A 12,368-nucleotide genomic window follows, 5' to 3' on the forward strand; every position below is an offset into this window, starting at 1 on the left:
GTGGGGCCTGAACTCTGGGCCTGGGCGCTGTCCCTCAGCTCTTCAGCTCAAGGCTAGTGCTCTACCACTTGAGCCACAGTGCCACTTCCAGCCTTTTTCTTTTTGTTTATGTGGTACTGAGGAATCGAACCCAGGGCCTCATGCATGCAAGGCAAGCGTTTTACCACTGAGCCACCTTCCCAACCCTGCACAGTATTCTTATAACAATATATAGTGGATAGTTTCTCTTGGATTGTCTTAAGTTTTCCTCATAGATAAAAATATTCTGATTTTATTTACATTTGAGACAGAGAGCAGGAGAGAAGGGGACAAGGTGTACCTGTTGTCTTGTATTATGCGACTATATTATCTTTGCCTCCTTCAGTCTAGTGGTCAGAAGTGAGTCCTACAGGCACCTGTACCTGTATAAGAGATCATGAAGGTAGCAGCAGTGTACCCTGGTACAAGCCATGATCTGTTTCTTTGGCCTCTACACATAGCTCCCCCTACAAAAAACTCTTTTTTCTTGCAAGAATCCACATTGGAGTTGAGATGATGAACTATATTTTCTGAGAATAACAACAAGATAATAATGTAATTGATGAATTTACAGTATTAGAATCAACACTAATAACATGATTGAAACTAAAGACTAGAAATAAAACTAAATGGCAAAAAAATCAATACATAACTTAAAAAAATAAGGGAGGGAAGAGCTGGGTTGAGAGGGGTGAGTGAGAATGTTGACAGGGGTGACATTGATCAGGATGCACTGTATTCATAAATGCTGTGGTGAATTTAACTCCTTCGCAAAACTACTTAAAAACAATCAAAATACCACTTTAAAAAAAGAAAAAAGAAAACTAAAGAACAAACTTTCATAAATTCTTGGACATCCTGTAGTGTTCAATTTTGAAAGATGCTATATGCAAAAGGTTTTCCTGTTAAAATACAGGAACACAAGATAAAAAACGTTAATTTATTAAAATTTAGCTTTTGAAATAGTTTTGTGTTTACTTTTTAACTATATTAAATATTATCAAAATTAACTTACCCTTGCTCATGGTATGGTTGAAAAACATTTTTTTTTTTGTCGGTCATGGGGCTTGAACTCTGGGCCTGGGCACTGTTCCTCAGCTCTTCAGCTCAAGGCGAGCACTCTACCACTTGAGCTACAGCGCCACTTCCGGTTTTCTGGTGGTTTATTGGAGATAGGAGTCTCATGGTCTCTCCTGCCCGGGCTGGCTTTGAACCGAGATCCTCAGATCTCAGCCTCCTGAGTAGCTAGGATTACAGGCGTGAGCCACCAGAGCCTGGCTGAAAAACATTTTTGAAGAGCCTTCTGGAACATTTCTCACACTGTGATATTCAGCTAGCTGAGCCCTACTCTCCTAGTTCTGATAATAAGGGCACTTAACTACCTAAAAACAACACCTGTAACAGCATATGGGATAATCTGTGCAAATAAAAATATTTCTGTAACTCTGGTTTACTAGGTATATATAGTGGTAACTGCTAACAAAGTTGAAATTTTTTATTACAACAACCTGTACTTAAAATTAATGTTACTTCTTATTTTCAGCAAAGAAGGCTTCTGGAATGTTGTCTTTCTTCAGAGGGACAGCAGGGAAAAGCCCTGATCTGTCTTCACAGAAGAGAGAGACCTTACGTGGAGCAGATAGTGCTTACTACCAGGTTGGGCAGACGGGCAAGGAAGGCATGGAAAATCAAGGCATTGAGCCCCAAGGTTTGTTAAGTAGACCAAACGTACTTATTCTCAGTTTTAATTTTAATTTTTAGTTTCAGTTCTTTCTTATGGGCATCACTAGATCTTGTTGCTGAAAGTAGAGCTTTCCCTGTGTTCTCACTTGTCAGTATGGTGGGTAGCAATGCCATAACGTGATGCTTGGAGAGTCCAGCTGGTTTCAGATGTTATTTTCACTTACTGTGGTAGAACCAGAAATCCTTGGTTGCCATGCTTATAAAGAGGCAAAAACAGAGTCTTCTCAGCTTGACTGAGGGCTAAATGACATCCAGCATGTAAATCATCTGTCTTGTTATGTAACTTACAATATATACTCAAGTTTTTTCCATTTCACTCTTTCTCCTATGTTTTCTTCCTTTTCTGATCTCTGGAAGACTGGCTATTTATATCTACATTTATTTTAAAATGAATCTACCATAAACACAGTGGATTTAGCAGTAGGTTTGCCAGAAAGACCAGGAAAATAAAAATAAAAAAACTAATTAAGACTAATGAGCTAGGGAAACATCATTCCATACACCTGGGAAAACCTGATCATATACTTTATAGAGAAGCCATGGAGCTAGGCACTGGTAGCTTGTGCTTATATTCCTTATATCTCAGGAAACTGAGATTCAGAGAACTGTGGTTCAGAATCAGCGTGGGCATAAAAGTCTTGGAGACCCCCATCTCCAAAACAACCAGCAAAAAGAAGAATGGAGATGTGATTCAAATGGTAGAGCACCAGCAAGTAATCACAAGACCCTGAGTTCAAGCTCCAGCACTGTAAAAAAAAAAAAAAAGGCTAGGAAATTCATACTGTAAGAGCTGAGTTACTGTATTGTTACCATAGGAATCACTTAAATGTCAGAAAAAGTATTCAACCCAAATTCTCTTTTCATTTCTCTTTTTTTTTTTAACACATTGAGTGATCATAAAATCATATACATTTAATTGTAATCATCTGAATACAGTGCTTATATGGTAGTAACTTAACTCAATTTTTTTTTCTATAATGGGGCTTAGGGGAGCTTGTTTTTGCTTGCTCATAGCTAGCACTTTACTATTTGAGCCATCTCTTCAGACCTACCTAGTTAATTGCAGATGGTATCTCTCAGAGCTTTCTTGGCTAGCATTGAACTTTGATCTTTATGCCTCAGCCTCCCAAGTATCTAGGATTCCAGGCATGAGATACTGGTGCCTGGCCTAACTCAAATCTTTTTATAGTTGTCTTGCAAATTTGTGTTGCTGTATCCGGGAAAAGAAAGGACAATTTAATCTAAAATTTTACTTTTATTCCTGATATTAAATCTTTAGATGAAATAGATGGAGGAGATACACAAAAGAAACAACTCACAAATCCTCATATAGAACTTCGTAAGTATGCAATAATATATATAATATAATATATATAATAATATATATAAAGTGACCATAACTGAGCAAATTCCATTATGTGAGATTTTTAGATTTGTACTCGATTAGTATCCTGCCCCTTCTTCTTGCTTTTGGTTTGTTCATGAGTGTGAGATGTAGTTTTGCTTTGTAGCCTAGTTTGGCCTATAACTCATGGTGCTCCTACCTCAGTCTCTCAAGTGGTGGGATTATAGGTACCCATCATGCCTATCGAATATTTCAGAAATGCATATTAAATCTATGTTGAAATAGGTTTAATTAATCTATAAATTTCATTTGGAATATGTATCATTTAATTTATAAATTTCATTATAATTTAAAAATTCTACTTTTAAGTTTTAATATTTAAGAATTTTTTAACTAGGTCATTGAGAGCCACTAAGATTCACAGACATTAAGATGCTTATTAAGAATTTCACCTAGGCGCTGGTGGCTCACGCCTATAATCCTAGCTACTCAGGAGTCTGAGATTTGAGGATCAAGGTTCAAAGCAAGCCTGGACAGGAAAGTCTGCGAGACCAGAAGTGGTACGTGGCCCAAGTGGTAGAGTGCTTGCCTTGAGCTGAGGAGCTTAGGGATAGCTCCCAGGCCCAGAGTTCAAACCCCATGACTAACAACAACAGCAACAAAATTGGTATAAAATAATAATAGCCAGTGTGAAATTAGAACTTTTAATTATTTTGCAAATAAGTAATAGTGAGTAGATAATGTTCTCTAATCACTCTGAAGATCACTTTATCCAAATTGTGCTATATGGGGATTTAGACTTCACCTAAAAGACACTGGTCACAGAAAAACCTAAATGGTGGCATTCAGTGCTTGGTGGAATAGACAGACATTTTCCGACTTATTAAAAGAGTTTTTTTTTTAACTTCTCTGTGTAGAGTTTTCTGATGCTAATGCCAAGTTTTACTGCCGTCTGTACTATGCGGGAGAGTTCCATAAGATGCGTGAAGTGATTCTGGGCAGCAGTGAGGAAGACTTCATCCGCTCCCTGTCCCACTCCTCCCCCTGGCAGGCTCGAGGGGGCAAATCGGGAGCTGCCTTCTATGCCACGGAAGGTAAGTCTTTTTTTTTTTTAATCATTTACTGGTTAGTATTGTCCATTTTTTTCCCCTTGAGATCATTCACACATTACTTGAACTGTTAAACTACAGTATTGACTGTTTATAACGTTTTCTAGCTATATTTCTATTTGTGAGAAGATGTGATATTTCTTTAAAAGATAAGCACATACATTTTTGTAATGAGACTAAGACAATGAAGTCATTATTAAACTGTCTAGTTCTGAGTTCTCTAAATGTAGATAGAAATAGAACTTGTACAAAACTCAAATGAACTGATGAGAGAACAATATGGGAATATTTACAGAATATTATGACCGTTTATATTTATTATTCTCTCTGTCCACAGAAAGCAAAATTATTTAAGAAATTACAAGAATTTTGCTACCTGAAAAGAACTTTCATAAATCTGACTTACTGGATTGTTAGCAGCGAGGTGGATGAAATTTTACTTGATAGTGCAAAAATTTAAATGATCTAACAATGAAATTGACTGTGGTACTATCAAAAGTAGAAGCTAGAGGATCCCTTCTAGCTTTTCAAAAGAAAGCTGTGTTCTCATAAAAAATTCCATTGTGACAGCAAAAAATACTCCTTAAAAACAAAATCAAGCAGATAATTTGGGACCTCTAGGATTATTTATTGTAGTTGAAAATATATATTATGTCTTAGTGTACATGAACTTTCTGCCTTTATAGATGATAGATTCATTCTGAAGCAAATGCCTCGTCTGGAAGTCCAGTCTTTCCTCGACTTTGCACCACACTACTTCAATTATATTACAAATGCTGTGCAACAAAAGGTAGAAATCCTAACTCTTGGTGTATACTGAAAGTTTACTTGTCTTTTTCACATCTTGAAGGTTAGTCCTCTTGTCAGTTTTCCTGTGATAAGAGCAGAGCATACTTAGATCTCTCTATGCTATGAGGTATACAATAGAATGCAGAGATTTCAAACTTTATTTCTTTTGTCCTTGCCACTGAGGCATCAAATGACTTCAAGCAAGTTCCTTTTAATTGGTGTATATATTAAAATATTAAAACTAGATGAAATTAGTTGTACATTTAGTAATTTGTCATTTGTTGAGAATTGATGAGAAAGACTTGTGTCTACTTGTCATTGAGCACTGAACTCACAACCCCATGAACTTATAAAGAAGTTAATAGTTTTGTTTACTTTTCTAATTATGTTTTATTACATGTTTATTAAGGGGAAATTACATGTCATAGTAAAGGTTTTGAGTTTAAATAACTATGAACGCTCATCTTCTGGAGAATTGAAAGATCTACTATTTTTATTGGCATTGCTGGTACACTAACTTATGAGATCTCAGGGTGAGATTTCTTTCAAAGTCCTCTTGTTATATGAATAAAAAGTCATGTTTGTTTATTACATGAATAATGCAGCCATTGATATTAAATTACAAATAATCCTTATGGTTAAAGTGTTAGCTTTCATCTTTGTTTTTTGTTTTTGAATAGAGGCCTACTGCTCTGGCCAAAATTCTTGGAGTTTACAGAATTGGTTATAAGAACTCTCAGAACAATACTGAGAAGAAGTTAGACCTCCTTGTCATGGAAAATCTTTTCTATGGGAGAAAGATGGCTCAGGTAAGATACTGTACTATGTGAAGCACTTTGTATTTCTGGTTCTTAAATACAGTGAATCCAATTACTACCCTATTTTATGGTAAATAATTTAGTTTTGGTTAATAATACATGTAACTTTTAAACTTATTGAAAGACAGTCTAAAGAAAAATTATTTATGACCTGTTTCTTAAATTTACATTTCCAATATTTTAGAGTCACAGAATTGGTAGACTAAGAAAGTGGATCTACATTTGCCATGTCAGTTTTAAAATGAATTAGCTGAGACCCAGAGATTGGGTACCTTATCAAAGTCACTTTGTTGCTTTTAGATTTCAGGTTTGTCTAGAGCTACAGCAATGCTCTTCAAAGAGCTGGTCCTCACACTGTTTCCAGTCTGAAGATAAAGAGCTCGTGCCTGACTATAACCCAGTTGTTGCTTTCTTCATTTTGCATATTTTTGTATAAGAAGAGTCTGAGCTCAAGTAAACTAGGTGCTTAGTAACCATTCTGGCTCCTCAGCATCATCATTAGCCAGGAAAAGCCAAGCAGCACTGGTCTGCAGAATGTTGTGCAGACCTTCACCTTTGAGTACATTGCTTTTCCTGCCACTTGAATATTCCTATTCATAGCTGTTGCTTCTGCATTGCCATAAGTAATTGCACGGGGGGGGGGTTGGTGTAAAAATTTTAATTTTCTGAGATTATTTGCATCTCTTGCTTTTTACTGCTTTATGATCAGTTTTTTTTTTTTTTGGAGTTTCTTGTGAAGGTTCTTAAATGGAACAGATTATTGCCAAATTGTTTGAGTAACTCAGAATCTGAGAATTTCATATGATACAATCATATCACTCTGTCTTTTATGTGTAAGAAAATATTGCCATGCATTTAATGATTTAAATTATAAAAGTTATAATTAAATTTTGTAAAGAAATTTAATAGTAGAGACTACAATGAGTGTTTTTGCCTTTTTAGTTTAATTTAGTTAAGCATTGTAACATTGCACATAAGTGACAAATATTTTTTTTTTTCTGTTAGGTTTTTGATTTGAAGGGTTCACTTAGGAATCGAAATGTAAAAATGGACACTGGGAAAGAGAGTTGTGATGTGGTCCTGCTGGATGAAAATCTCCTAAAGATGGTTCGGGACAACCCTCTGTATATTCGTTCTCATTCTAAAGCTGTACTGAGAACTTCCATCCACAGTGACTCTCATTTCCTTTCCAGCCACCTCATTATAGATTATTCTTTGCTGGTTGGGCGAGATGATACAAACAATGAGTTGGTAGTTGGAATTATAGGTAAGTCAATAGCAATACTCATAACACACTGTTGAAGCTGGAATAAATCATAAGAATTTTTTGAACTTGGACCTATTAGTAGCTTAGTATATTTCCACAAACTTTCATTTTAGATTTCAAAAGTAATGGTTTTTCACTCTAGTCCATTGTATCCATTTTCCTTATTTCTATTTCCATTGTCTACATTAAATATGAAAATATTTAATATGAAGATTTTTTTAAAATTACTTAAAAAGAAGGCCCTGGTTTATTGTTGTAAGGATTAAACAGATTGATGTGGGGGAAAACACAGAGTAGCAGTGGGCATAGTGTTAGCACTTAATAAAGTTCATTCTCATAGAAGTAATAATAGTCATGGATGTTTTTATATGCCTATGTTTATTTACAAAACCGGTGCTTATTTTGCGTGTTTCCTCCCCCTCTTAGATTATATTAGAACATTTACATGGGACAAAAAGCTTGAGATGGTTGTGAAATCAACAGGAATTTTAGGTGGACAAGGTGAGCAAGTGTTTGTTTTCTTTACTCTTCAAGCTAACTCCTATGTTTTCCTTTTTAGTTATGACTTAAAAAGTAGTCGCTGATTTTTTTAAGTTAAAAATTACGTAGTTATTTTATAATTTCCAAAATAACTAGATGACAGGAATTATGTAAGTGGGAAAATACTGAGTTTAAATTTGTTTTAAAATCCTAGGGGTTTTCAAATAAGGGTTTTTATTTAAAGCCAGAGATTCTGAATAAGAGCTAGTTGTTGATTAACACTAGTTATCTTGAAGTTCTTAAAGTGCTGCTAGCCTAAGTTGTGCACTTAGATATCTCGAGCTCATCTCTTGAAGAAGAAACTGCCCTCAGGAAGGGGCCTGCCCTGCGCCAGGTGGCACAGCACTGTAGCCCTACCTACGTTCTCAGACTGTCTGGCATATGGATGGCACTTTTATGTGAAAAGCATAGGTGATTGGCAGTTGTTCAGTCAATTATAAATGTATAACAACTTCTTTCCCTTTGTCTTTCATAATCTTAGGTAAAATGCCCACTGTAGTCTCTCCAGAGTTGTATCGGACTAGGTTTTGTGAAGCAATGGACAAGTATTTCCTCATGGTACCAGACCACTGGACAGGGTTGGATCTGAATTGCTAAAATCTAACACATCATTTGAAATAGACTATGATACAAAGACCTTTCAGTGTCATGAGTCTTTAGACTGTTTATAACAGAAGGGTACAAACTCCATTAATTTGCTCTTTGTTTTTTGATGCCTTCGAATTAAACTGTCCATAGATTTGGAAGCTGTCTGACATATTCACACTTCAGCTAAATCCAGATCCATCTCAAATGGCAAAGATTAGAGACCAGAAGATAAGATGAAAAACTGAGTTCTTGTAATTTGCTAACTGAATTGTTTGAAGAAGCAGACGCTATCTTAAATAGATTGTGATTGTCCCTGTAACTCTCACATTTCACACATTCTTTACCTAGAAAGCATTTGTAGCACTGTTGAATTTGGTGTATGTTTCATATCTAATAATTTAATGTTATATATTATTAGGAGTTCTGAAATCTTAAAAAAATAAGTGTTTCATTTGTTAATGTGATGTTAAACAGGATAGCCCTGTTTTTTATTGAGAAATTTGGCTTAAGTTGAGAATCCTGCCATGTTCTGAATGTCCCAGCTTCAAGTGTATGTGGTATATTAAAATTCTATCTTCTCAGTAGATGATGAGAATTACACTATTAATTTTATACCCCCTTTATGTTGGAGTAATTCTTAAAAGCTTGTTGTTAAAAGCTTATTTTGTGTAATTAATATGTTAAATGCACTTATCTGCAAGTGCTCAGTTTTTAGGTTTCTGTTTTTTCTCTCTCATTTTCAGGGAAACGTAATAAATGAGTCTAGAATTACTGAATCCCTAAAGGATTTTTAATTAATAAAGCATTTTTTGATGTAAAAAAAAAAATCAGACCCAATTCAGGAAATTGGGTGAGAAGGAAGCACTTAGTTGCTTCTAACCATAGTAAGTATCTTTCAACACAACCAGCAATTTAAGTGGTGGCTAGAGTTACAAAAGTCTATTCTGTGGACATAACTGCTTTTTAATTTTCTGTACATTGACCTGGTTCTGCTATTCAGAAATTTCAATATATAAAGTTATTCTTAGTAAGGAACTTCTTTTGGGGGGGGGGGGCGGCGGTCTGGTCATGGGGCCTGAACTTTAGGCCTGGGCGCTGTCCCTCAGCTCTGTAGCTCAAGACTAGCGCTCTACCACTTGAGCCACAGTGCCCCTTCCATCTTTTTTCTTTTTGCTTATGTGTTGCTGAGGAATTGAACCCAGGGCCTCATGCATGCAAGGCAAAGCACTCTACCACTGAGCCACCTTCCCAGCTCCATTAAGGAACTTAATGGCTTCCTTCCTTCCTTTCTTCCTTCCTTCCTTCCTTCCTTCCTTCCTTCCTTCCTTCCTTCCTTCCTTCCTTCCTTCCTTCCTTCCCTCCTTCCCTTCCTCCCTCCTTCCCTCCCTCTTTCCCTCCTTCTGTGTGTGTTGGTCCTAGAATTTTGAACTCAGGGCCCTGAACTTTTTCTGCTCAAGGCTAGCACTTGACCACTTGAGCCACAGCTCTACTTCCTGATTTTTGGTGGTTAATTGGAGAAAAAAGTCTCACAGACTTTCTTGCCCCTGCTGACTCTGAACTGCAGGCCTCAAATCTTAGCCTCTCAAGTAGCTAGGATTACAGGCAAGAGCCACCAGCGCCTGGCAATAGCCAGCAATTTTGTTTGTTTTAAAAAAAGTGATCAGAAGTACTGAACTTTGAGGAAATATTGTAAGCCACAATATTTTCTCTTGGCTTCTTTTTGTAGCAAGGATAATTTGGAGATTTGTAAAGGTTTAAGGATTCCACTGTTTTTAGACATCCTAAAAGAGCATATTAGTAGTCACAGAAAAAAAAAAGAAAGCTGAATGTATCCAGTTTCAGATTATATAAAAGTACATGATGTAGGAACATCTTGGAAAGTTTGCTTTAGAGAATGAAGGCAGTGGTTTGGCATTTGGTGCTTATTAAAAACATGGTTAATTTTGAACTCAGAAGCAAGTTGACCAAGGGCTTATGGCAGATCTGACAAGAATCCCCTTACTGTTTTTAAACTTGTATGTGTGCCTTTGAAGATATGTAAAACACTGATGATTTTAGTTTTGCTATCAGTAACAAGTGAAACAGTTATACAGAGGTGAAAGATGGATTGGAACATGGTTAGCTTTTCATGATTTTGTGTCAGACTGGAGATGCCAATATTGGTCATTTTGTAGGGTTACTTATCCTGTAGAGCTAGGAAGGTGTCTTCCCCTATCTGTAATAGGGTTGCTTCTTTGTTTTCATTCCAGAACCATGTGCATAGCTGAAATGTTCCATAAAAATAGCTCTTGATGATAACATAGCATGCCAGGTTTCATTTCCTTGCCCATGACTTGGAAAACACTGCAGCCTGTGGTAATTTCATGGTTAAACATTTTGAAGCAAGAGTTACTGCTTTAACTATCTTCTGGGCCTGTGTTATAAAGGGGAAACTCACAATTCAACTGTGTCTTCTGTGTGGCACAACACATTCTTGGCCCCCAGCTGCTTGTTTAGACCATGATATCAGACATAAGGTACTTGGAGACTGCTGCTCAGTTTAAGCACTGAATGGTTTTCCTCTTTTGAACTCCTTTTCAGTGCCTAGAGAATATTAATGCTGAAAAGTTGGGAATGAGGAAAAAAAATCTGTGCTTAGAAATCCTTATAATACAAGATGAATCCTGAAAATAATTGATAGTAGCATGAGAAAACTATGCCAACATATCGCTTTATATGAAAATCTTATTTATAAATGTGAAGCTTTTTGATGCCATCAAAACTTAACAAAAATATAGAAATGGTTTACCTTTTCTTATTCCAGCCTAAGGAAAATAAAAGAGTAGACAAAGCTATTGCAAGCCCTTTTTTGTAATCTCTTGAGAACTTTATAGATATTCAAACTTTCCTACAGAAAGATGTGTAAGTTTTTCCTTGAGATTCAGGAGTGGTTTTCTAGCTTTGGCTTTTATTGAGTATTATAAATGGTTGGGTTGGTCATATTGTATCAGCTTTTATGATAGCCTTGTAACTGTCAGCTTTTTGGCATTTTGCCCAATAGCAGGGCGCTTGTTTCAAACTGCCAAGGAAAATAATCTACCTGTAGAAAGTAGGGTGTGCTTGGAGAGTGAACCAATTGTAAATGAGCCAGATGGGGAAACTGAGGAGGTCATCTTTTTTCCTGAAGTGTTGACACACTGACTTACGCAGTATTCGGCCATCTAGTGCAATGCCTTTTTGTGTTTGTCTTTGTAACACGGGTGCAGTGTATTATAGAAAAAAATGAAGATTACAATCATAAGCAGTTTTATTAATACTGCTGTGTTAGTTTTGTAAAAATGTACATTATGTCTTTTGACATTGAATTTTAAACTAGAGAAATAACATTGTAAATCATAATAGTCTTTTAATTTAATATGACAAACCTCCATTAACAATATTAAAAGTACTTAATGTATTATAATGTATATATGTCTCTACTTTGTTCTAGTTGTTTTATATGATTGATGTATTATTTAAAAGATAACTACCTTGACCTTTTAGAGACTTGTACTTGTAAATAAAGAGGACTTACCAATAAGCTGGAATTTGCTTATTCTGCTTAAGTTTGAATCTGCTTGAGGGAATTAGCCAAAGGAGAAGGAGTTGGTTGCACAAGCCTCGTCAGCCTCGTCCCTAGCCTGCCCATGTTGGGCACTGTCTCCTCTCTTCTTTTCCTAGTGCCACAGTTCATTTTGGCTGACAGCACGTATGGCTGTATTGGTTTTCTCATTCTTCCTGTGTTTTACACTTTCCTGAGAAAGCACTCACTTCACTTCCGTGAAGCCCTTTTCTATGAAAGATTGGTGGAATTGAGTGAATGGGACAATCAACTCTCACTTTCTCTTGTGCACTTGGAAGCAACTGTCACCATGCTCCTCCAGGGCAGCACTGTCCCATGGTTGCCAGTCTGAAGTGATGAGGCCTACTTTTACCTGGATTCATGAGGACAAAGGTGAGAATGGTTGGCTTGAGGGGCTGGAATTCACAGCTGGTGGCTGTGCCATGCAGGGAGTTGGGCAAGGTCACCGACTGACAAAATTCCCATCTTCATCAATTTTATGTTATAATTCCATAGTACTAAGCATATTCATATCTCTAGGACTTACTTATTTTGCAAAACGAAGCAGTCC

The 12,368-nt window shown here is 36.4% G+C and overlaps 1 protein-coding gene across 1 annotated transcript in view; it reads left to right on the forward strand.

Annotated features, from left to right (window-relative positions):
• The window catches only part of Pikfyve (phosphoinositide kinase, FYVE finger containing), an 81,165-nt gene extending 71,867 nt beyond the window's left edge, over positions 1–9,298 (forward strand). Inside the window, exons 33-40 of the mRNA XM_013016748.1 lie at positions 1,562–1,726; positions 3,041–3,100; positions 4,024–4,200; positions 4,902–5,005; positions 5,685–5,813; positions 6,828–7,089; positions 7,516–7,590; positions 8,111–9,298. Coding sequence (XP_012872202.1) covers positions 1,562–1,726; positions 3,041–3,100; positions 4,024–4,200; positions 4,902–5,005; positions 5,685–5,813; positions 6,828–7,089; positions 7,516–7,590; positions 8,111–8,226 — 1,088 coding nt within the window. The 3' untranslated portion in view covers positions 8,227–9,298. The remainder of the gene's footprint in view (positions 1–1,561; positions 1,727–3,040; positions 3,101–4,023; positions 4,201–4,901; positions 5,006–5,684; positions 5,814–6,827; positions 7,090–7,515; positions 7,591–8,110) is intronic.
• Positions 9,299–12,368: the final 3,070 nt, after the last annotated feature.

Source organism: Dipodomys ordii, unplaced genomic scaffold, assembly GCF_000151885.1.
Source record: "Dipodomys ordii isolate 6190 unplaced genomic scaffold, Dord_2.0 Scaffold1, whole genome shotgun sequence".
NCBI lineage: Eukaryota > Metazoa > Chordata > Mammalia > Rodentia > Heteromyidae > Dipodomys > Dipodomys ordii.